Source organism: Columba livia, chromosome Z (genome assembly GCF_036013475.1).
Source record: "Columba livia isolate bColLiv1 breed racing homer chromosome Z, bColLiv1.pat.W.v2, whole genome shotgun sequence".
In the NCBI taxonomy this organism is placed as follows: Eukaryota; Metazoa; Chordata; class Aves; order Columbiformes; family Columbidae; genus Columba; species Columba livia.
This window is the reverse complement of record NC_088642.1, coordinates 24973124-24999136: the sequence shown is the minus strand read 5'-3', so window position 1 is coordinate 24999136 and position 26013 is coordinate 24973124. Positions and strand designations below refer to the sequence as shown.

Sequence of the window (26013 nt, the reverse complement as noted above, 5' to 3'; positions counted from 1 at the left end):
GGAGTAAATGTTACAGCGTTCATCACCTCTTCCCAGGCACAGAACACCAGAAGGTGTATGCCTAATGAAATCCAAACCACCGGGGAACAAGCCAAGATGCTCATGGCTTTCTCTATCAGAATGTGTATGGCATACAACTACGTCTGGGATGACAAATGTACAAATATAAGGGATGAAGCAAAACAAGCGAAAACCAAGGGAGAGTAAAATCTCCTGACAGAAAGGGAAGATATGTGCAAACAAGGACAGTGAGTTACTGAAAGATCTCACAGTTAACTAATTAGATCCCTCAGAGAGCAGATTCATACCACGTTTTATTCAACCTAAGCAATGGGCTGCCACCAAAAAGAGACATCCCATTCCCACCTCTCCTCTCACTATTTTCAGTGCTCTCAAGACCTAGCAATCCATTTCACCTCTCCCTTGTACCGCATATGTGCAGCCATAATCAACATTTCTCTACCGAATCAATTCACTGGTTGAAGGAAGGGAATACTAATATAGCTACATATCCCTCTTTATGAGGGTCCATGAAAAAGCTGCCTTTGGGTGGCAGTCTGCAGCTAGGTTGGATTACATACAATGATGAACTGAACTCTAGAACTGCACAATCTCTGCACCCATACTTTCCTAAATGTTTCACTCATTTCAGGCTTGAATTTGCATGATCTGTCTTAAATTTTCCAGTCTGGATAGCTGCAGACACGAGGGAACATCTTGGTTATGACGATGTTTTCCCCATCTAGTCCAAAAACTATAATAAAAAGCTTTGAGATTTATCAAGCGATGTCAAAGCACCCACAAAAATAAGCTGAATGGCCACAAGCATGAACTGTGAAATTCTCTTTTTGTAAATCATCAAAAAGCTAAGCACTGAAATGTCAAGTCCAGAAGTACATACCCACAAAGGATTAAACTACCAACTCCATACGTAGTTCAAAGAAAAAAGATATGTAAATGTTGCAAAAGGAACAACAACAACAAAAAAAGCAAAGGCATTTGCTAGGCAGATGAATGGACTGCCTTATAATTTTCACAGCAGCCACAGCAAGCAAGCACAGGGAGCTCAACCAGGGGAACAGAGATCATCTAGTGCTGAAACTGAAACTGCAACTGCTCTTGCTGCCTGATCCTCGCGTATCATAATGATGGCAAGCTTTGACAGTTCTGCTTTAATATTGATAAGCAGCATAAACTAATTAATCTCAAAATACTACTATGAAACAAAGTAAAATTATTCCCATGCAACATTGGTGAAATTGAGCTACTAAAAGAGTTGATAGTTAAAACACTGTTTTTTGGCTTTTAGGCATGAACTAGGGGCTTGCTTTTATAATAATAAAATGTCTTCTGCAACAAACTGAACCCACCACAGTGATCACTTGTTCTGTGATCATAAAAAGATCAAAGAGGTGACAGCTGAGAAGCACAAAAAATGAAAAAGACTATTTTAGATTTTTGCCAACACAGCTGAATACTATACACTACAAAACAGGAGCTCTGGTGCTTAAAACATAATAACCTTTCTGCCAATTCTTTACTATAAAGTCACTGTATAAACACCTATGCATATGGAAGAAGTAGCCTTCTGTGCTCATCAGATTAATTCTGGCAATATACTATAAGGTCTTATCCATAGAGTAAGCCCTTTGAAATTAATATCATCTTCCTTGACAAATATGTCAGCCTTCCTTTCAGGCCTCACACTCAGGACCTGTGTGATTCTGTGCAGGGTTTGCCATGCGGGTAGCTGCAATTGCAGCTGGAGGAGATGAAGGGGCATATCCCCCTGCCCAAGTTTATAATCTCTACCCAGGCACAAAAACCCCAAAGAAAGCCAAGACAGCAGAAAACAACATGAAAGAGATAAGGACTTATGAAAAAAAAATATACATACATATATATGTACACACATATATATATTTTAAAGAGTATCTGCATTGGGCATCTTAAGCCTGTAATTTGGAGATTAAAAAAATACACATATAACTGAAAGTACGACAAAAATCTAACAGAGAGAAGGAGATAGCACAAGCAAAACTTGAAAATGCTATCTGCAATGCTGTGGGTGAATCTGTGTATATAAAACACATGAATTCTGTTTTGCCTTTATGATCTGCCTCTAGTTTTATATTTAACAGCTGCTTTTCACTCTCACAGTGTGTTGAACTGTAGTCCTTCCACAAAAGGAAGAGCAATAACAACTACCAATTTGTCAGGGGGGAAAAAAAAAGTAATTAAGAGCTAGTGAAGCTAGGGAGTAACGAGTAAGTTTACTGCAACACGAAATGGCTTTTCTGTTTTCTCTGAAAGCTGAAGGCAGGCTGAGAGGCAGGATCTCCTGACCGGCAGGCAAGCCTCAAGTCCAGGGGTCAGCCTGGGCTCTGGGAAGGTGGGTTACACAGAGGACAATCAGCACAGAAGACCTTGCCCCAGTCCACAGGATGTTTCACAGCAGCAAAGAAATAAGCCTGTCAGCCTGTTTATAATATTGGCTAAATTAAGAAAAACTGAGACAAGAAACCCACACTGAACCTACTCTTCTACTTGTTACCTTTACCTCTCACTTGACAGATACCTGTTAAATCATGAATCCACCTCAGAGGTGAAGTTCTGGAAACAAATGTTAATGAGCAGTGCAGACCCTGAGGCATAAGCAGCAACATTGGGACCTGTGAACAACGTGGTCCTAAGCCTGGAAAGGTAACAACAGAGTGCCCGTGCTCAAGGAATATGTGGATTAAAAAAAAAAAGAATGGTAGCCCCTAAAAACCCAAAGAAATGGGGCAGCTACAGTTTACATGACCCAGACTCCATCTCCTACTGACCATACAGAAGAGGACAAAGGTAACAGCAGCCCTGAATCTTTGCTTGTTGTGTCCTTGAATCCTATTCCCTCTCCCAGTCTACCCTTTATCACTGTCATCCCCATAATTTCACTTTTGGAGGACCCACACAAGTCAAGTGATGAAGCTAGTGAGTGTGACCTGTTTCTAAAAAGCCTCTGCTGATATAAACTGGATACTCCTAAAAACTGCTTTGGTCCTCTGAAAGATCAGGATCTAGCTAGGGAGATCTGTTAGATGCTGCTCGAACAACAGTGCTTTTCCAAAACACCGTGGGTGACCAGGTAGACCTGTATATGAAAGCCAAGGGCAAAATACTCACCTGGGAAGGTCTCACTTTCCTAGAGAAGGTCAGCTGAATTCACACTGTGAGCATCTTCAGGATACGTGATAACCCTTTCCTGTCAGACAGAGCATTTCTAACACACTCAAAACAATATTCACAACAGCCTGGAGAAGGCTGAAAGGGGATCTCATCAATGTTTATAAATATCTCAAGGGTGGGTGTCAATCGGCTGGGACCAGCCAGACTCCCTTCAGTGGTGCCCAACCTCAGTTCCAGAAGGACAGGGAACTGCTGGAGAGGGTCCAGCACAGGGCAAAAAAAGATAATGAAGGGAGTGGAGCATCTCAAAACCCGCCTGTGTAACATCATCTAAGTGGTCCTGCTCCAGCAGGGAGATTGGACTGAATGATCTTTCGAGGTCCTTTCCAGTCCCTCACATTCTGTGATTCTGTGATTATGTTAATAGGAGGCAGAGGGCCGACATTCCCACTCCTGCCTCCAGAAAGTACACAGATCACTGGCTCTAACCCACAGCCCTGCACTGCTCTAAGAGTGCACATCAGACACTCTTCTTTAACAAATGCATACAGTAAAAAACAGTTAAAGGGACCATATATTTTAATTTTAAAGTGTCTCAGCACTGATGGATTAAGTACATGGCAGTATAAAAGTCATTCATCTTTTTTTCAGGTCTACTGAATATCTCTGAGCTCCCATTGCTACCAGAAGTATTAAATTAAAAAGGAAGATCTGAATTAAAACAGATCGTCCCTCAGACATTTTTCCATGTCTGTTGAACAGAAGCGCTCAAAGGTTTATTTTAAAGTTAATTAGTGGAGGAAAATAGCTTTTGGTCAGGTAAATAAATCTCCTGAAGAATAAATTGTAGAATGCTATCCTGATCTTCCTTAGCTTCCCTGAACCCAGAAAAGTGCCCCTGGTGTCTCACTTCACCAAAGACTTTTGTTTCATGCAGATTGAGTGTCTACACCTACATGAAACATGAGGTATATATTTAAAGCAATACTAGGAACAGAGACAAACATTAAATATGCTGTGATTACACTGTAAAACATTTTGTAGTTTTAATGCAAATTTAGTATCAAAGCGATCCACAGTCTGAGATGTGGGAAAGGTTGAATACAAGATTGAAAGAGAATTATTTCCTTCATTTTTTCCTTGGTTATAATTCCATCAAACTGTATTGATTTCAAAGGAAATTGTTCACAATTTAAATGTCACTAGAGACGTGAGAAAGGGACTTGCTGAGCTGAAAAATATTTCCTACTTCCTGTATGGCAAAAATTCCCCAAAATTCCTCAAAATGCCAGTGTCAGCGCAAGGTGACACACATCCTCTTAGTTTATGTGTTAGATATTTCTTGAATTATCACTGTGGAAGTACGGTACTGTACTGGTTTTGGCTGGGATAGAGTTAAATTTTCTTCACAGTAGCGTGTATGGTGCTGTGTTTTGGATTTGTGAACAGAACAGTGTTGATATTGCTTAGCAGTGCTTACAGAGACTCAAGGCAATTTCTGCTGTCCCACCACGCTGTCCCACCAGTGAGTAGCCTGGGAGTGGGCAGAATCTGGCGGGGGGCAGAGCTGAGGCAGCTGACCCCAGCAATTCCGGCTGTTGGGGGAGCGAGCAGCGGCTGTGGGGGGCTGAGCTGCTGGCAGCGGTACCCACAACAGGTACAGTGTCAGGAGACAGCTCACAATAGTGTGTGCTGCAAACTTACATTTCTTGCAGCAGTATAAATGTCTCCATACAAGTATTTCCGTAAATCTCCAAATACATCCAGGTCCAGTTTTCTTATTTCTCTTCTCCATTTTAAGTCATACAGGTCCTAGCAAGACTGCACATTTTCAGTTTAGGAGGAACTCTGAAAAGCCTTAAGAATATTACCTTTTCGATGATGCCCAGTGCTATCTCAGGTATTTACTTTTGGAATATCATGAGAGCTGCTTTTCAAATATGTGTAACGGGACCAGCAACAGACCCACACCTCACTGCAGCTCCTGGAGTTAATTCTACTGACCACAGTCCCCAAACTACACTTCTGTAGACTTCATTCTGAACCCTTACCTGAGCATCCCCCGCTGTAACCTCTTTACATGAGTAAATTGTTGTGAATCAGGATTGGAATCCATATTTAAAATCCCATTGACAATTAGACAGATGTTACAAAACTCTCCTTCATCTTTATGCATGCAAATCTGCAAGCATTTAGTTTTCAGACTGCAGCCAAAAAGTAGAGTATTTTAATAAGAAACTAGAATATATACATCCAAAAGCTATTCTATAATTAACAGTTTTAATTTGTTTGCCTGAAAAGAAAATGCTTAGTTCAGCTACGAGTTAGATCTAGAGATTGCTATTACAGTTTACAATTGGACTAATAAGGACACAAATTAATTTAAAGCCAAATTTGAATATGATGATAGTACACAGCATGGCCACCATTAAAAACGTCCTTTGATTTTATCAGACTGAAATGTTTTAGGGGCAGTTTCACCAACAGATTATCTTTCTTGAATTTTCTGGTTTTTGAAAAAGTAAAATCTAAAATTGGACAATTATTTCTCAGAATTAGACTAATAAAGAGCATGTTCTTTATGCATTAAAAAAAAAAAAAGCATCTTTGCAAGACATGGAGGACTCATGCTTTAGATTGAGAACTTGATTGTTGGCAAGAGAGAGGCAATGTTTCAGGTATCTGTCCACAGGGACTTTTGTCCACAATACCTACTGATAAAACCTGCCTTATTCTAGGCAGCTGCACTGCATACATATACAATTACCCACTGCTCCAATTTTTACTGTTTTATTTTTCGATCTATTTTGTCTCTGTAAATACAGCAACAAACCATATTTTCCCCTTTACTCCTAGCTTTTTTAATCATTTCCATGTGGAAATATAACACATTCCAAAATCCTCTCCTTTTTTCTCAAGAGGGGTTCTTTTTCCACAGAGCTACAAGAAGGCATGAAGTTGGACACAGAGCAGTGAATTATTCCTGCATTACTCCTGCAATATCCCAGAGCACTCCAGTGAAGCCATGGACACCCCCAATGTCACTAAACCTTTGTATTTGTAGACTTCATAATGAAATGAGACAACAGCATTCACTGAGTTGCTAGAAATGCACCAAAGCTACATTACGGCAAAACTTACATAATTGTTTTGCTTTAAAATTGACCCAACAGCATTTCTTATCATTGAGATTCACATATGTCCATGCTGATGCAACTGTGTGTCACCTTCCCCTATGCCATTACGTAGCGCCTTACATATGCTTTCAAATATTTCAAATATATAATATCTGAATGCAAGTATAAGCGTTCATACAGCACAGATGCTCAGACTCTTAAACTTGTAATTGGATTACATTGTTTCATCAATGCAGCACTCATTTGTGAAAAATAATCTGATTTAGACCTTCTCCTCTATTATCTCTCACTTTTTAAAAAAATACCACCTGAGAAAGAGAATACATGAGCACAGAAACTGGTTATAAACCATATTGCACCAAGGCAGCTTGAGGTTAAGTTGTAAAAATGAGATACATTTATTTGGGGATTAGAATATACAGACTTTACCAGTAAAAAAAAAATAAGCTGTTATTTTTCTTTACTGATGAAATATATCCTAGGTGTCGAGGGCTTGATGTATCCTTCACAATTCAGTGGCTCCCAAATCTCACACAGACGGTATGCTGGAGCTGAAACTGTCACTTACTTGAAACACCACAGCGAGGCAAGAATCTCACAACTGCTTTGTATTAAAAGACGGATTTAGAGCAAAATTACATTGAAAAATACATTAAGATATGTCAACTGACATCAGATGACTTTCACTTCACAAAAGGAACTCATTGGCTGACCCAGGAGACAGAAGATGGAATGCTCATTGTAAGTCTTTTGACATCTCCTTTTCTAACCAGCCGGGTCCCCTAAGCACCTATGTTTCTGTTCCAGATCCTGTGTCCAAGCAGTCTTACACAATTAGCCACAGGCATACAAAAGAATTGTGTCAGAAACACTTTGGAATCGTGAGACCAAATTTTAGAAATCTCCACAGCTAAATGACAAAGGGCCTGGACAGTGCGGAAGTTTTAAGAAACTTTCGGGCTCTTTTCAGGCCAGAGCAGCCCCATTGTGGGGCTGGCTGTGCTGTGGGATCTCACAGTTGAGCATCCTGACATCTCCACCTCTGGAGCAGGAATAGATGCTACCGAAGGAAAGGGAACAACTCCCACAAATCATATAGCTGTATTTTCAGACAAAAAGTGATGGTGTAGATGCCTAATGCTTCATAACTCCAGAGGGGAGGCATGTACCTAAATTCTCTGAGAGCGCATGTCGTGACACAAGGCTGGCAGCTCTTCCCACTCAGCACCTCAGGACATTCCCTTTGCAAAGTCTGTCCCCAGCAGCCTGCCCGGGCTGCCAGCAGCCGAGTCCCTACACCAGCAGTTCCCATGCATGGGAAACCTGACACAGGCCAGCATGCCCTGCAAGACAGGTGCTATAACACATAAATATAATTCCACAGACACTTGGAGAATGGTTCAAAAGGCCAAAAAGTGTTAAGGTTTTCTGACACAAATACCCCACTGCCTCCTTACACTGGTACTTGATTGGCATGTTCATCCATATTCACTTTTGACAGAAAATAAAGTTATTTTAGATTTTATTCTAAAAGGTATATGTTTTTAGCATGCTGTTTTCAAGACACCTCTGCAGTGTCAATTGCTGTTTCAGTAGTCTAACTGTGAAGTAGCTGGTTACGAAATACTGAAAGCTGAAAGTTCGGTGACCTACCTTCCCATCATCAACACAAATATATAGAATCATAGATTGTCCTGAATTGGATGTGACCTACGAGGATGATCATGTCCAACTTCTGTCCCTGAGCATGACAAGCCCATGTGTCTGAGGGTGTTAGACAATCGCTTACTGAACACTGTCAGGCTTGGGGCCATGGCCATGTCCCTGGGGTACCTGATCCAGTGCTCCACCACCCTTTGGGGGAAAAACCTTTCCCCAATGTCCAATCTAAACCTCCCCTGGCACATCTTCCTGCCGTCCCCTGGGGTTCTGTCATTGGTCACTAAAGAGAAGAGATCAGCTCCTGCCCCTCCTCCTCCCCTTGTGAGGAAGCTGTAGCCCCACAAGATCTCCCCTCAGTCCCCTCTTCTCCAGGGTAAACAAACCTAGTGACTTTAGCCGGCCTCACATGGCTTCTCCTCCAAACCCTTCACCAACTTCATAGCCCTCTTCTGGACACTCTCCAGTAGCTTTATATCCTTTTTATTCTGTGGCTCCCAGAACTGCACACAGTGCTCCAGGTGAGGCCGCACCAGTGCAGAGCAGAGTGGGACAATCACCTCCCTGCCCCGCTGGCAATGCTGTGCTGGATGCACCCCAGGATGGCATGTTACATATTGGAGAATCCTGATGGAATTCTCAGATACAGTAGAATCCCTCACATGTTTAAGTAATGGTAGTTGACTGACCAGTTATTTTTTTCTCAAAATCCTATTAACCGTGACATTGACCATGTGAGATGGTCAATGTTAATGACAATAACACTAACAAAGGAATCACTGAAGCCTCCGTAAATACATATCAATTACATAAGAACCTGAGAAGGATTTTTAGCTAGATAGATGGCCAGGCAAATACATAGGGTTAAGTTATTCAAGTGTAAATACGCCCAGTATCATTGCTTCAGCTTTATGCAGATGACTGCAGCTACAGGCATTAAGACAGCAAAACACATCAAATCAATTTGAACTATAAATGAAATTCTTTCATTATGAAATTTGGCCAGATGTTAAATATTTACCTCAATTACTCCAATAATCTCTAAAGGAAGTACATTGAATGATAAAGACAAAATATGACCGTATCAAGGAAATTAAACTGCTCCTTCGCTTTAGCTAGGCTTACATCATCTCATCAGTTTACATAGTCTTATGGTGGAGAGGAACAGGCTAAATGTAGAAACATTTTATATGTTTCATTCAAAATACTAATCAGCAGCAAAATGAAAATGTTTATGCAATAATCTCCTGAAACTTATCAAGTACAACAAAAAACCTCAACAGTTCTGACCAAATGCCTTACAAATGAAAATGATCTACACAGGAAAGTCCCAGCATCACCACAGCCTACTCAGCCTTCACCTCACAGTTCAAGGATTTTTCAGCAGAGTACATTATCTAGTCAATCATGAGCATATTGCAATCATTAGGCATTGAAATCACTGAGTTTGAGAGCTGTAAAGGATTCTCACTTAGTAGCAGCTACTATCCCAATCAATACACTGCCACTGCAAAGCCATAGGCAGAATCCAGTAAGGAACTTCAAAATACTAGGGGCAGAACAGCTCAACTGTTTTAATTATGTAAGCCTTGAATGCATGTCAGTAAGATGTATAAATTAATCTTAAAAAAAATTATTTAGAAATATTAAAATGAGGTGTGATATTGATCATGCTCAGCCCTACAATAAAACAAAACCTGACATTGTGTCTTTGAAGGAAATAACACTACCATAATATGTAACATGCCCAGCTTCAACGTTCTGCTGGAATTATTCAATATCATTAAAAATAAATTATAAACAACTCTGAGAAAATACAGAAGTAAAGAGATAATGAGAAAACAGATATTTACATTGTGCTTATTGTTACTGAAAGTGTTTTAATTGTAGATGAAAGTACATGGCAACAAATAGCATCTTATTCTGTCTTCTCTGTTTAACACACAATCTCTTTAATAAAGATGCTTTTGCATACACAGTCAGACTCACACTTTTCACTCAGAGCTGAATGCTGACCCGTTCATTTTATTTTCACCATTCCCTCCAGATTGCTCATGTATAGCCCTTCACGCAACAGCAGCAGCACAAGGAAGCAGCGAGTCTCTTCCTGCAAGAAGGCTCCACCACATTCGGTCAAACGTTTCTGCTCCCCCAAGCAATGGTGCAGAACTCCTACCACACTCCAGGCCATGGGGTCAAGAGCAATGGTAGAATCATAGCATCATTTCAGTTGGAAAAGACCCACAGGATCACTGAGTCCAACCATAACCTAACTCTAACACTAAACCATGTCCCTAAGAACCTCATCTAAACACCTTTTAAACACTCCAGGGATAGTGAATCCACCACTTCCTTGGGCAGTCTGTTCCAATGCCTGACAACCTTTCCCATTAAGTTATTTTTCCTGAAATCCAATCTAAACCTCCCCTGACACAACTTGAGGCCATTTCCTCTTGTCCTGTCACTGGCTACTTGGGAGTAGAGAGCAGCACCCTCCATGCTACAAACCTCCTTTCAGGTAGTTGTAGACAGCGATAAGGTCTCCCCTCAGCCTCCTTTTCTGCAGGCTAAACAGCCCCAGTTCCCTCAGCCGATCCTCCTCGGACTGGTGCTCCAGGCCCCTCAGCAGCTTCGTCACCCTCTTCTGCACTCTCTCTAGTACCTCAATGTCCTTCTTATGATGAGGGGCCTGAAGCTGAACACAGGATTTGAGGTGCAGCCTCACCAGCGTCGAGTACAGTGGCACTATCTCTTCTCTAGTCCTGCTGGCCACACTATTCCTGATACAAGCCAGGACGCTGTTGGCCTTTTTGGCCACCTGGCCACACTGTTGGCTCATCTTCAGCCGCTGTCAATCAACACCCCCAGATCCCTCTCTGCCAGGCAGCTTTCCAGACACTCTTCCCCGAGCCTGTAGCCCTGCCTGGGGTTGTTGTGACCCAAGTGTAGGACCCAGCACTTGGCCTTGTTGAAGCTCATACAATTGGCCTCAGCCCAATGATCCAGCTGGTCCAGATTCCTCTGTATGGCCTTCCTACGCTCCAGCAGATCAATGCTCCCACCCAGTTTGCTGTCACCTGCAAACTTACTGAGGGTGCACTCAATCCCCTCATCCAGATCATTGATAAAGAGATTAAACAGAACTGGTCCCAATACTGAGCCCTGGGGAACACCACTCGTGACCAGCCGCCAGCTGGATTTGGCTCCGTTCACCACAACTCTTTGGGCCCAGCCATCCAGCCCGTTCTTTATCCTTTGCAGAGCACACCCATCCAGGCCATGAGCTTGCAGCTTCTCCAGAAGAATGCTGTGGGATACGGTGTCAAAGGCTTTGCTGAAGCCTAAGTATACAAAATCCACAGCCTTTCCCCCACCTACTAGGTGGGTCACCTCTGTCACCCTCTAGGCCACCAGGGCAGTTTACCAGGAAACTGAGTGCAAAATTCATTTGCATGGACACTTAAAAAAACGCACACAGATTTGAATCAGAAGAAAAATTAGAAGAAAAAAAAAAAAGGGTTCTTATTATGGAGAGCTCAGATGTGTTCAGAGCTGTAAAATCTCTGAGGAAGAAGAAATGACAGAATGCTAAAGAGAAAGCTGACACCACTTGTCTAAAATCAACGTGCATGCATGCATTTGATATGGTCTGGAGTGGCTGCATATGCTGCAGGTTTGTGCATGCCAATTACTATATAAAATTAGCAATGGAAAAGAGATACTCTGCTTAGCTCCTCTCCAGGAGAAAATATTTTATGCATAACCTGAAGGACTTGGAGCCCTCTGGGAAGCAGAGGCAATGAGAAAGGTCTGTGATCCATCTTCAACTCTTCCAAATTTCACAGACACTGAATTCACAGAATTCATTCCATTTGCCTGATTATCATCTTGACGGCAACAAAAGATTCCCCCCCTCTCCACGTTATTTCATTGAAGTAGTTAATTATCTATTTTACCTGACCTGACTCCCGCTGAAGGGTCCTGTGTAACTATGAGATTTGCTTGTCCCGACACAGGAGGAGAGCAGTAATTCGGGAGCGCACGCTCCCATGGCAGTCTGCCAGGCTTTATGCACAAGAGATTCACCCTCCCTCCATCTATGGGGTTGTGCAGGGCACAGCCCATGGCCGTTCCTCCAGCTGTACCTACTGGCACCCCACCCTGCCAGATTTCCTGTGCCTATAGGGCTGGTGATCTGCACAACAAGCAAATCTGATTTTCAAGCCTGACCCTTAAAAAACCACAGACATACCCAAGAAATCCAGCTCACATTAGTGAAACTCTACCAACAGGTCTGCAACAGGATGAGTCTTTCATCTGTCACTTCTAGATTAATAATTACAAATCAAAGGAGAAGCCAACCAAGGAGAACCTCAAACAGCATCACAGATGGCAAAAAGTGACACTCAACCAGTCATATTACTGAACAAATGCATGAAAAGAACATTGTCTTGATCCCCAAAGCAAGTAGTGAACACCCAGAAAGTTCAGAATGACCATTAATAGCACCACACACCTAATGAAATGTGCATTGTCACTGACGGAAATATCAGAATGTTTCCTGTATTTGGTGGAGCAGAATTAAAAGACAGTGCCTGAAGAGAGACTCCTAAAGGTCCATAAATAGTGCTTTTTAAGGAGTAAGTAGCCTGTAAAATGAAGAATGGGAAACTGTATAAAGCAACATCTATTTTTTTTTCACAGTTCTACTGAAAACACATTCTGTAATGCACAAGAGCATACAACTTTCATTGGTTCAAGCTAAAATGTATTCTTACACCTGTGCAGCATCTACAGTGAAAGATCTGAAACACATACTGTTTCTAAACATCTCTGTCCAGTCTTACTCAGGTACAACAGAAATCTCAAAAATAACCCAGCTGAAAGAGATTTTTAAATGTAAATCAGCAAACAACTCAGGCTGCAGCTGCAATTATTTCAGCACTGATTTTTTTTCTACCCACCCACATATTAGACACCAAAACCAGAGTAACGAACAGCAACGAACATGTGATCACTCTGATTAACAGTCTGAGCACCCATTATTACTCTCGTAAAACCTCCCAAGAATTGAAATGAGCATTTCAGGATATATATGTATAACCTGAAGAGAACTGGGAGTTAAGTGATCTACAGCTGCTTGATGTTGTTAACCTGCATACTCCAGTTGTTTAATACCAACTGTTCCACGTCTGTCCTCTTCAACAATATGAATACAACAGATCCCAGTTTTTGTCAGAATAAAACAGTACGCAGAGCACCTCTGGAAAAGATGAAAAGAAGGGTGGAAAATGACAAGTTGAGAAGAAATGGAAAGACAATTCTAAGAAGCCTATGCTCTCCAACGGCACAGTCGAAATGGAAATGGCATGGACAGGGCTGGTGGGAAACCTTCTCCAACTTCTGCAGATTGAAGTCATCGTTATCTTTCAAGGGGGAGTGCAGAGGTGGTATTGCCTGTGGGACAAGACCTTCCTTGTGCCAGAGGGATCCTGTGGGAACATCTACATTGCCCACAGAGAGGCAAGTACTTCGTCAAGCTCACCTTAGCACTGAAATGAAAGAGACCACTGTGTTGTCTTTTCTAGTGCCTTTCCTCATGGCATTGAACCACATGCAAACCTGAGACCCAAGTGCCACTCTGATAAGAGCACCTGTTTGCTACACCAGCAAACTTTTCGAGTCTCTACCACTTCAGGCAACTTCGCCCCATTTTGGTCCCTCCTGCTTTAAGTACAAGCCACTCTCAAATAACATAATTTATATCATGTCACTTCATCATCTTTCATGAAGCTAGTCCTTACCTGTCACCTAAAATGCAAATACAATGTGTAATTTCAGTTTGGTATGTAACTAATCATGCACGTATTAAACTGTTCTATGAGAAGTCAATGAGGATAACACACTGCATTTATATTTAGCTTTGCTCCATTTAAACTTCCTTAACAAGATGAATATAATTATAGACAGGTCCTCAGTGCTAAGCGTTGGCACAGCTTCACTGAATTCCATGGCAATTTGTCAATTTAAATTAGCTGAGAATATGGTAAAATGTTACATCAGAAATAACTTGGGACAAAATACAGGTGGGAATACGCTGTAAGTAGGCAGAGTGATGGTAAAATGCTCATCAATACGAGCAATTTAGGATGGTTTGCTCAGCACTTATATCAAGAGTTCTGCAACTGTTACATACACTGAAATACGCTAGAAACATGCTTTAGAAATTGTCATGACAGACAAGACATGCCACTTTTCATGGTGGCATTTCAAAGACGACCCACTGTGCTGTTGGCTGATGATGTCTTACTAATAGGGGAAATGAGGAAGGAATTTGTAGCCAGAGTAAAAGCTTTTCTTGACCCTAGACGATGATTGGTTTACGTTCTCCATGAGCAAAATCAATAGCTTTTGTAATTTTTGTACTGACCAGCATCCTCCACACATCCATGCTTGCCTCGAAGCCAGACAGCGCTAGATGTAAAGGATATTTACACTCCATATCTCTGTGTGTTTGTCATCCTTGGCAAAGGTCAGGTTTTAGCTGAACTACAGGATGAATGTGTTTCTTCATGCCTTAAATAAAGGCATGCACTTTTATGAGGCAGTATTTTTTAATATCTGCTTATTGATGTTTAAACACAGAAACAGTGTAGTAAGCAATTATTCATCACAAGAGGGACAATCTGAAGTACGTAAATGCTTATGAGTAAAATATAAATTCAGATACAGAAGGAGCCTAGAGTCTCCCTCCACCCATCTACTCCCTACAGTGTGGTTCAAAGGGAGAATGCATTTAATTCACTACATATAGCTAAAACTAAATAAATACTAGAATTTCTCACAATATGTCATTTTAAATAAGAATATCAAACAAACAAATAAAATGTAACAGTCAAAACATGGACTTGAAATGTCCTTAGATTACCCAACAAAATACCTTAACCAGAAGAACTAAAGTGGTGGCTGCTAATCCCATGCAATTTTACTTCAGTCATGAAGGTAGAACTGCTCTAACCAACACTGAAATTTGCTGTAAAAATTCCATCAACAGCTAAATGTGGCACGGGGAACATGTAGAAATCAGGGCTGTATGTCAAAGGCAATGCTGCTCATGCATTACCCAAAGATTAAAAAAAAGAAAAGTACGTGCACTTAGGTCTGCTAAAAGCAAGACAGCTTGCATCTCTGGTGGGCTGAGTATTGTCCCTCCTTAATTCATACTCCGGAGACCAACACTAAACTAATTTAAAACTTCTGTTGGCCTGAGTTAACAAAACTGGTGTATGCCCAAAGAGACTCCTGCAGATATTATGTTCCTCCTGTTGCCACCTAAACATATCCAATTTCAGTGTCCCTGTCATCCACTGATAAAATGTGAGGCCTTCTTCAACGCATAAGCCTACAAATCCTACTGAAATTTTATGCCCAGCCTAACAAGCCTTGTTCTACAGGATGGTTAAAAGTTTTTACAGCAACATAATTCCCCAATATTCTAGCTTTTTAAAATAAAGGAATTAATAAACTCAGTTTTCAGCTGTAACTCTATTAGACCTACAACCACATATGAAAGATTTCATGTCATATTCATAGAACCGTATTAACCAGTAGACTATGTAATTCCCTACCTACCTACAAAGGAAGGCTGTTGACAGTGTCCATAACTGCCACACTAAGGCATTAACCAAGTATGTTTTCCAGAAATTTTAGATATTTGAAGGTTATATTTTTTATTCAAAATACTGTAAAACTCTTTTTTTTTGATGTTTCCACTGTTAATAGTTATAGCTACAAAAAACTCTGACATCATCTTGGGTCTCAGCTTAAGATTTAATACTGATTCTGAGTGAGTGACAGGTAAAGACGTTTTCATGTGGCCCAGCAAATTACCTTCTTAAAAGAGGACGCTTAACAACCAGGTTTTCAAATGCTAAGGCTAAAAAGACAAAGGAAGAAAAGAACAGTTTTGACAACTGGCCTTCTGTGTGTGCCCTCTGCAACACCAGCAGCTTGCTAAGAATGCATGAGAGCAAGCTTTTTTGCTTGGATAAACTGCAGTTCTCCCACCATCCAGGACGGTACTTAAAAATGAGAACAGATGTGCAAAGATGGCAGAAAACAGAATTCTGGTCTTCATAACTGCCCCACAGGTGAAAAAAAAGTTATTCAGATTGCCGTTCACTAGGAGTAGTCAGGGCCAAATAAAAAATTCAGCAGTATCGCTGTGGACCCAAGTGAGCTTCATCACGTCAGTGGAATTACTCTGGATTTATACAGATGTAACTGAGATCAAGCAGTTGACTATCAGCAAGTACTGTTATGACAATGAAGTTCTTCCTGGTTTTAACACCTTTATAAATGCCAGATCCTATTCTGACAAAAGAGCATCCTCATTATTTTAATGTATGATTATTTTAATGTATGATTATTGCAGGGTGAGAACTCCCCAACAAAGATTAATTTTTCAACATTAAGGAAAAATAATTAGCGAGAATGAGTGATACCACTAAAAAAAACCCAACCAACCAAACAAAAAAACCCACCTCTATCATTTGAAGAAAAGCTAATGACCTGGAATACCATACCTAACCCATACGCTATTTTTTGTACTTCAGAGCAAATGCTGTCTGTCACAAGCACCTCATTGGGTAGAAACATGACAGATGAATGGTGCAAACAGCACGTACGATGGCGTTCAGCCCTTGCAGCAGGGGGATGCGATGTCTGACACAGAACTCCCTGGGGACCACGGGTCCTTCCAGGAGAAGTCTGACTCATAAAAGCAACCATTGTTCCTGGTCCTTGGGCAAAGCTCCTTCCTGCTCCTCCTGCCATAGAAACGGGATGGATGCAATCTTGTGTGAGCATGCAGAAGCCTGTCAGAGGAACGAGATGTTATTTCTGCACCTTGTTTAGTCCTTTCAGTGAGATTTCCTAGCTACTGCTGCATAGGATAGTAGGCGTTTGAGTCTATTTTATGCTGTTAAAAGGAGCTCCTTTTCCTCAGATGAGGTCAGTTCAATGAAACATCTGTAAAAATCTTCACCCTCCTGTAGCAAGGAGGACATTAATTCTTAAGACCTGTCCTCTTAAATGGCATTTATTTAATGCCAAGGCAGAATTATACATTGGAGTTTCTCCTACATTTACTCACATTTCATCCCTTTCTTAGTTTTAATTGTAACTAAAGTGAACTCTCCCAGCAGTTTAAAATTGACTTTCCCTCTAGGTGCTGAAACATATTAAACTGGGTATTTTGACTCTGAGTGATTAAACTGTGATTCAAATGAGAATTTGTATTCTGCACAGTAAGTAATCCATGGAAAAAGTATGCCAAGAGGTATTATACTCTCTTCAACTTTTTATTTATGAGCATTGAAAAATATGGGAAATTATTAGAGGCTAACAGGAAAAGCCAGAAATAGTATTAGTCTCAATACAGAGAAAAGTGATGATAGAAATGAATTTTGTCAGAGTGAACTCTGCTTTCAAATTGATTTGTCTTATCACATTAACACTTTAACAATGACAGCTTACAGGTCTATTCTTAGGTACTTAATATGTTAAAATATGTGATGAAAGCAGAGAAAGAATAAGTTACTGAAAACGCTGCATGTGAACACATTCAACACTCTTCTCAGCTCTGTGCTGGTGAACCATTCAAACAGCAGGGCATACATTTATACGAGAAAAACACCTGCATGAAGATTGCGATGCTTTTTTAAAGTGTTAAGCAACGCGAAGTAATGCCAAGACCACTATGTGGTGTGGGGGTTCAGCACTTCTGAAAACTAGATCAGTCATTTAAGTGTCTACAAACATACTTTTCTCACAGGAAGGTAGATATTGACCATTTGAATGTATTGTTCTCAGTATCGGTACAGTATGCAGCTGAAAGAGGACAGGCACTCACTTCACCAGACTGGTAAGACATCTCCAGAAGACCATATTCTCCCTGAAGTATGTGATTTTTACAAAATAGGTTAATTTCAGACAATGCTGATTTTCTAACAGCAAGACAAGAAGGATCTGTCAGACACAGTACAATCTAAAAAAGGTGAGCTCAATATGACCACGTGTAGAAGTGTTGATTTTGCTTTTCACAAACCCTCAACATTGAACTTAATGACTCTTTTACTACAGTGTTCTACTAGGTGTCTTTTTAGGATGAATCATTTGTTAAATCACACCTACTGAATTTCTTATAGTACCTATCAAAAAACTATCTATAGGAATGTATGTGTAGGTTTCATGTACGTAACACACACTGTCAATATTAGAAGGCAGTATAAAGTCAGAATAGGAATACACAGAAAGTAAAATGCTTATCTTAAAGAGATTTTAACACTGAAACTTAATGAATACCTGATATAAAACTCTTTTTTAAAAGTACCTAAGGCTGTATTCAATGTTACTTCATCTACAGAATATTTAATGAAGAAATGAAAATCACAATGCTTGCCATGCTATAGCTAAACTAGATTCATCTCATACCATAGATTTCTCTCCTAGGAAATGCTACTGTCCCAGCAAAAATGTTAAGCTATATTTGATAGAAAAGCTAAATTGAAAGATGATGTACAGTCTTCCAGCCATTTTGAAACAGCAGTAAACAGATAGCTAAATACAACCTGTGTATCTAGTTTTCACCCCTCTCTTACTGTAGCATGGGTAGATTTTAGGAATGTAATTACATATTTAATAACCTGAACACAATATTAAGCACAGCCATCAGCAACAGAAGATGAACTTGTATTCAGCCCTTCCTAAGTACTGTGTAAAACTGATTCCAGCTAAAACCATTCAAGGCAATGGATCCCACAAGAATCATCTCCTTGACTTCTTAAATCGTACTTCCATGGACACTTTCATCTGATATAAGCCACCACTGCTTCTAAAGGAACAGTCCAGCCTCCTCCTCCCTAACACTGCCTAGCAAATAAACACACTGCCATGCAGTGGACCAGACAGAGGTTAAAACTAACCTATCCAAAAATGGTTGTTCTTAAACTAGAACGTTTTGGAAAGCAAAGAAAAAAATGTTCAGAAAGGTGATGCATTTTGATATTTTCTGAGGGACACAATTTTATGTTTTGGTTTAAAAATACTTTTCAATTCTCCCTCCCCTTTTTGCTACAGTATGTATAAATAGAGCATAAATTTTAAGTTAAAACCCACTTTAATTAGCCCCAAACCATTTTTCCTCACAGCTTTTTTTTGTACTGAAGACTTTCAGCGTTATCAGAGTGATACCACAGTTTCAAAATTATTCACCAAATGGAATCTTTCATGGAGGCAGTCTTATTAAATTCACATAAGTAGCAATAGAGCATAACACTAAAGGGGAAAAAAAGGTTATCTGTATCTACTCGTCGTCAAGTGGTCCAAACACCTGGTAGACATAATGTGCTAGGACTTCAGATAGTGGTTTTAGTCTCTAGCTACAGAAAGCCACAAGAAATTTACTTACTCTTCAAGTGGCACAGCTCCCAGCTGTGAAATATTTCACTGCTACAGTACGGTGGGAATTAATTCATCAGTTTACAGGAGAACTTTTGATGCTACAATATTAAGCACTGTGTCTAGCCTCTTGGACAGAAAACTCAAAGCCAAATATTCAAAATCAAAACAGCCCAAGTTAACTATGTGTCATTACTTTAAGCAAAAATAAACAACTACTTCAGACCAAAACGCAGCTTTCCTTGCTTGTTCAGAACTGCCATTGCTACGATCATTGTACTGAAGTAAGGAAAGCAGAACACGAGTCCACTGTGCAAACAGGAGATGGGAATTTTAATGACAAAATTAATTTGTGTGTTCAGTTCTTGCAGGTCTTACATGTATTCTTTTTACAATATGCTGCAGTATCAGATCTGTTCTCATGCACAGCCTTATTGTTATTGCCCCTTGCTGCCAGTGAGAGTTAAATATATATTTGAATGAAGAGGTGTTTCAGGACTGATATGATGTCCTTGTTTAGCCTCAGAAAAAAAAAAAAAAAGGGGCGGGGGGGGCCTAGGGAGAAAAACACTAAAAAAGGAAATGCCTTTTTTCAGGAGAATCAGGCACTGCTTCTATGTAAACCATGTCAAATGGCATATAAAGACAACACAACTTCAGGGCATCACATTTTGCTTTGCAAGATGACAGATCAGCAGTTCTGTTCAGTCCGTACGGTTTCTGGAGGAGCAGTGTTTCATACAGGAACATGAAATAAGAAAAATGAAACAAGAGATCATTAAAACAAACAAACAAAAAAACAACAAAAAAAGCACCACCACACCTCAACACACTTTAATATCCTTTTCAGATCCTGCAGTAAAAAGCGTAAAAAATCCAGCCATTTCTGACATTCTGCCAGATGTAGTTAGAGTAAATCTTGCACAGTCACAGCACCTGAATGAACACCTCACTTTGTAAGAAATCTATCACCCTGCTTACTGCTTTCTGACAATGGAATTAGAAGTTATTAAAGTGATCAACAATCCGCCCCATAATTAGTGCCCACATTATGCACAAAGATGTGCTTCCCTATAAAATTGCTAGTTACATCGTTCCCAAACCAGGAAGCATCTCTGCAGTGCCAAACAACACAAAAAATTCGGAAGTGTGAACGCAAGTGCATTAGAAAAAAAAAATATAGTACAGTTGAAATTTAACTGAATTACATAGGTAAAGGTTTATTTATGATAATTCAGACAATACAAATATAATTCATATTTACAGAGATTCTTCCATTTTAACTTTACTATGGGAATACAAGTGATTATAAATGTGCACCGGTTCAGGCCTATCTACTTGGATTGATCTGCAGCATAGTTATGTATTACCTCAATATTTGAATAGTACTAATGTAGGAAGAGGCTGTGCAATGAATCCAAGCAACAAGGAAAAATCAGATAAAGTTAGAGAAGATGGCACCAAGAAGAAAAATCTCACACAGATAAACTTAACAGCTTAAAGAACAAACACAAATAAACCTTAGGTCCTCATCACAACTGAGATAGCACTGGTACACAAACTGCCATCGACATACCAATCTACTGAGAATCTGGCTCTGAGTTTATAAATTAAGACCACTGATAAATGGACTTCATGGACACTAGAGTTAACCACAGTATGCAGAGGAAAACCCCAAGTACTGTTTAACTGGTTATTATCTTCATGTTGCTTTTTACAAGGGTAGGACAAAGAATCCTCCTTCTGAAGGCCTTTCTTTCAAGGCTTTCTGCTCTTCTATCTAACCACCATGGCTAAACAAAGCCATACTACACATTGACCTAAAGGAACATCTAAAGGAAATAAAGCATGAAAAATACTTAGTTCCAAGCATGGCTAATGCATGCTAAAATAGTGTGATCTGCCCTGCACACCATTTCTACTCTTACTCATTGAAATCTGTTTCTCAGTTTGAATATCCACCCAGTGATCATCCACCTCTTTGACCATTACTCGAAAGCCCGTGCTTCTGTCAGTTTGAAAAATGAAGTCATCGAGCTGAGTATCTGAAATACTTGTTGGCTTGTTGGCTGATACTCGGGTCTACGATCAGGAGATAACAGAGGTTCTGCCGTTTAGGGACAATTCCTGAGTGCAACAGTCAAAAAATGGGGTCACCACTCAGGAAGTCCACAGCTGCGGCAGTGAGACAAAAATCATGGCCAAATGCAAGCAAAGGATCCTTGGATAGCCTTACACTCTCCAAAACTGTTACCACATACAAGTCACCGCTGCTGACCCTGTCTGGAGACTTGCCTGAACACCACACGTGGAGCGGTGCAGCTGCTGCTCAGCCAGCCCCTTCTCCAACGAGAAACCACTAACGCATCTTCAATGTGAGAAACTCAAGTTTGGCTCTTAATAGTCAAGGCCTAGGGTTTTCATTTTACGTATTTCACAAGAGAGCTTACTACCATCAGCCTGCCACTGAGTATACCATTGCACACGAAGGATATTGTAAAACATCCTTCTAAATCACAATACAAACGGGAAGAGAACATGAAACCAAAGGATGCTTTTTAAATGTCCTTCAAATGTGAAAAGGAAAGTGAAATTTGAATATGCTGTAAGTAACAACCCACTCTCACCAATTTCTGTAAGCATAACATTTGTTTCTCAATTCAGTTTGAATTTTCAAGGTCCTGAGGCTAGTTTCCAGTCAACAGTTTCCAAAGCAAATGCTGGCCCCAGTTAAAATTTTAGGCTGCGGCAGGTAAGGCCCTCTTCTGTCTCTCGTTGTGGAAGTAACGACACTCTGCTTCAACATTTCTAAACCAGTTTGCTTGCCATCAGTTATGCCCTTAGGGCTTTCACTTTAATCAGCTTGAAAAAATGGAAACAATAGACAGGTTTCACTTCCTGGTTTCTGCTGCAATATTCGATTTAGAAAGCAGTGCAAAGTAAGTTTCAAATTCAATTGTTTCAGTAGCATAATAAATAATATTTCTGTTAGATATTTTTTTACTGTGTCAAGCCTTTCCAGATTGTCTTTTAAAACAAGACCAAAACAAAACATATGCTAACACCCTATGTGAAAGAGTACACTACAAGCAACCTGAAAATAGACAGATTCTCAGCTACTGGTGAACTATTTCTACTCCACTGAAAATGACAGAAGTTGTCTTTTCCTTTAGTAGGAAGAAGCAGGGCAGTGAGGTGGGAAGACATTTTTCTGAGCAATGTCAGAGCCCGGGGACCATCTGGGAGCCCGGCCCTGCAGCCAGGCCCTGAAGCACGCACAGGGGAGAACCAATGGCCGCACTGAAAGGTTCACTTGCAAGGAACACAGTATTGTAACCTGACATGCCCTGGGAAAGAAAAACAATTGCCAGCGTTACCAGACTGACTGAGGGGAAAATAAAGAAAAAGAAAACACAAGACTTCTTGCCAAGTCTAGTAAAATTCAGCTAAAAGAACGACAAAACGACGAGGCATTTGCTGTTAGCACCTTATTAAGTAAAAGGTAACTAAGAGTCAGGGAAATGAAAAAGATGGGTGTTCAAGGTTTTACATATATTTCCCTTTGAAAACAAACAACAAATGCTGAAATATAATTTAAAAATTTGTATATGCACAATCCAGCTTATAACCAAAATCTTGGAACCACTCAGAAATAATATTTATACTAATATTCAATAAAAGCATTTTTTAGCCTTATAAGCTATACTGACATTTCACTTAATGTCTCAGGAATTTGATTTGGTGAATTGTAGACAGTCTTGTATCTGTCATGGGACTAAATATGGTTTCCATGCAAGAGAATAAGGTCCTGATGTGAAATTTGGCCTATTTGTTATTTAAATTGTAACTTTTCCCAGTTTTTTAATATTAATTAACTTTATATCATATATTGATACCTTCACAGTGTTCCACTTAAGTTTAGGTCCAGCAGAAATTCTATGTATCCACATAGACTAAAAAAGTACAACAGTGAAGCCCCACAGAGCAGCACTCAGAGGAGAGCTTCCAGTAACTAGGATCACATTTCTGATGACCTCCCTCAACACTTCCTCCTGAGCTTACCTGTGCATGAAGGCAAATGATTTACTGATCCTCCTTGCAAAAGGAAAGGAAACAAAAAAGCCTGCCATGGTATTGAAGCACTGCACCTCACTGCCAGCAGGAAATGCAGGGAGTCATAACTGTAAGAAAAAAACAAAACAGTACCTTTTGGAGCCTCCAATATAGGTGAAGGTGAAGGTGGAGTCTGAGTACCTGAAATCTGAAAGACAAAAGAGCTGCGTTATTACAACTTGTCTTTATTTTGGCTGAAAAAGCCCAAGTTTTACAGCTACTGACAGGGTGGTGGATGGAGGGGGAGCCGGGGTGAATCAGAGGAAATGCAGCATCTCCCCCCCCTCCCCTCGCAACAAGTGCCCGGTGCTATGGCAACAGCAGGGATTTCCAGTTGTCAGAAACGGCAACAGGCAGCCACAAGCCCGGCTCCTGCGACGGCTCGTCACGGCCGGCAAAGCCAAATAAACCAGAAACCCCGGGCGAGGGGGAGTGTTTGCACGGCACGGGGGGCCGTTGGCCGCTGGTCATGCCCCCGGCTCTGAAGCCGGGCGGGTGTGCGGGGATAAAGGCAGGACCCAGCCCGGCCGCCAGGCAAACGGCCGCGTAGCGCCCGCCGGCGGAAAAAGCACCAGGGCTACGCTGGGCGCTCGCCCCAGCAGCTGCGGGCTGCGCCAGGCAGCGGGGGCACACACGCGGGCACACACACCAGCCCGGGATGTCCCCCCCCGCCCTTCCCGGCCGGCGCCTGGTCGCATCTGCCCTCACATGCCCTCGGAAGGGTAGGACAGGGAGGAATGAGGAGCCGGAGGGCAGCCACACGCCGGCTCGGCGACGGCTCCCGGGAACGACGGCGAAGGGCACGGGCACAGCGGGGTCTGGGGCGGGCGGCGGCAGCAGCATCCGTGCCGCCAACCTGGCGCCCGGGAGGATACTCACCTGCAAACAGGCAGTCCTTCTCCGCCTTGCACTTTTGGATCACAACGTCAATATCCTTCTGAATCCTCTCTTGTCTTGAACACATCCCCATGAAATAAATCCCAGGGGCAAAAAAAAAGGCAGCCTTTATTCCCACCCCGCTGCCAGTTTTTAATATTCAGTCGGAAAGATGGACCCTGGGGCTGGCGAGCTGGAGTCTCCCCGGCGGCCCGGAGGGATCCGTTCGGCCGGCTGGAGGACGGAGGAGGAAGGCGGTGGGAGCCGATGTTGCATGCCCAGATGTGCCCGCCCAGATGTGCGGCCGCTGCCAGTGAACGGCAATTTCCTCACAATGGATCCAGCGGAGGGTGGCGGCGGCGACAAGGGATCCCTCCACCCCCCACGCCCCGTAGGTTTTTTGGGGTTGATTGGCTGGTCTTTTTTTGGAGGAGGGGAGAAAAAAAAAAAAAAAGAGGGGGGGCCAAGCCGACCCGACCGCTCACATCCCTGCCCCTCCCGCCAGCAGCGGCGATCGCCCCGCAGCAGTAGCGCGGAGAGCCGGCGGCGGCGGCGCCCGCACCCGGTCCCTGGCGGCGCGGCGGGGCCGGCGCTGCTGCAGCGACGCCGAGCCGCAGACCCTCCCTTTGCTCCCGGCCCGGCACGTACGGCCCCTGCCGGCTCACCCGGCGGAGGCGGCGCGGGGGAAGGAAGAAGCGGCTGCACAGAGCCGTGCGGGCGGCCCGGGAGGCGGCGGGCTTGTTGGCCCCGCCGCCGGCCCTCGCCTCCGCCCCCCCGCCCCGGGCATAAGCTGCCGCCTCCTCCCGAGCAGCGGAGAAATGCAAATGACAAGTGATCGGGGCGGCTCCCAGGCCGGCACCGGAGAGGAAGCAGGCGGCGCCGCGCTGCGCAAGGCCGGCGGCGGCGGTGACGGGGGAGAGGGGCGCTTCCCGGCCGGATTAAGGCAGGGCAGCGGGCCCCGCTGGCCCTTTGCCCTGGGGACGCGCCGTCCCACGCCGCCCTCCCCCGGCAGCCGTCCCCAGGCACCGCCGGCTCCTCCGGGCGCTGTGGGCGACTCTCCCCGCCGCCGCCTTCCGCGCCCTTCCCCCTCGCTGCGGTTGCGCTCCTGCCCTGCACCCTGGGCAGCAGCTGCTCTGCCCGGCCCTTCCCCGGGTAGGGAGACCTGGCAGCGCACCCCTAGCCCATCCCTGCCGACGGGAATACGTGCCCATGGAGACAATAAAAACAGAATTAACGTGTGTATAGGACCGCTTTTAGTCGCGCTGCTCTCCCCTCAGTCTGCAGCAAAGGTCTCTCAAACCGAAGGGCTTCGGGAGAGGACGCGGGCTGTCGGTACGGTGCCTATAGCAGTTGACACTGATCCAGGCCAGAGGCTTTGGGCGCTAATGCAATACAAGCAGTAATAGTCATATAACTTGGAATGGTCAAGTCTACAAAACCAAACATTTTTCATCACGGTGCAAAGTGAATAATTAAGGAAAATGGGTGTGATTGTAGTGGAAACAGCTTTAATGAAAAAATTGAAAGAATATTCACAAAATACAGTATTTACATGTTTACCCAGCTCTAAACAGCTCCCCTGGATTATTCATTATTC

The 26013-nt window shown here is 42.4% G+C and overlaps 1 protein-coding gene across 2 annotated transcripts in view; it reads right to left on the bottom strand.

The window, feature by feature from the left end:
* Positions 1-24987, bottom strand: part of PARP8 (poly(ADP-ribose) polymerase family member 8) — a 122407-nt gene extending 97420 nt beyond the window's left edge. Inside the window, exons 1-2 of one of the 2 annotated variants that reach the window (XM_005500872.4) lie at positions 24420-24987; positions 23634-23688 (exon numbers count right to left, since the gene is read on the bottom strand). In XM_005500872.4, coding sequence (XP_005500929.1) covers positions 23634-23688; positions 24420-24510 — 146 coding nt within the window. In that variant the 5' untranslated portion in view covers positions 24511-24987. The remainder of the gene's footprint in view (positions 1-23633; positions 23689-24419) is intronic. The other variant, XM_065045182.1, reaches the window with a different exon arrangement.
* Between the last annotated feature and the right edge of the window lie 1026 nt (positions 24988-26013).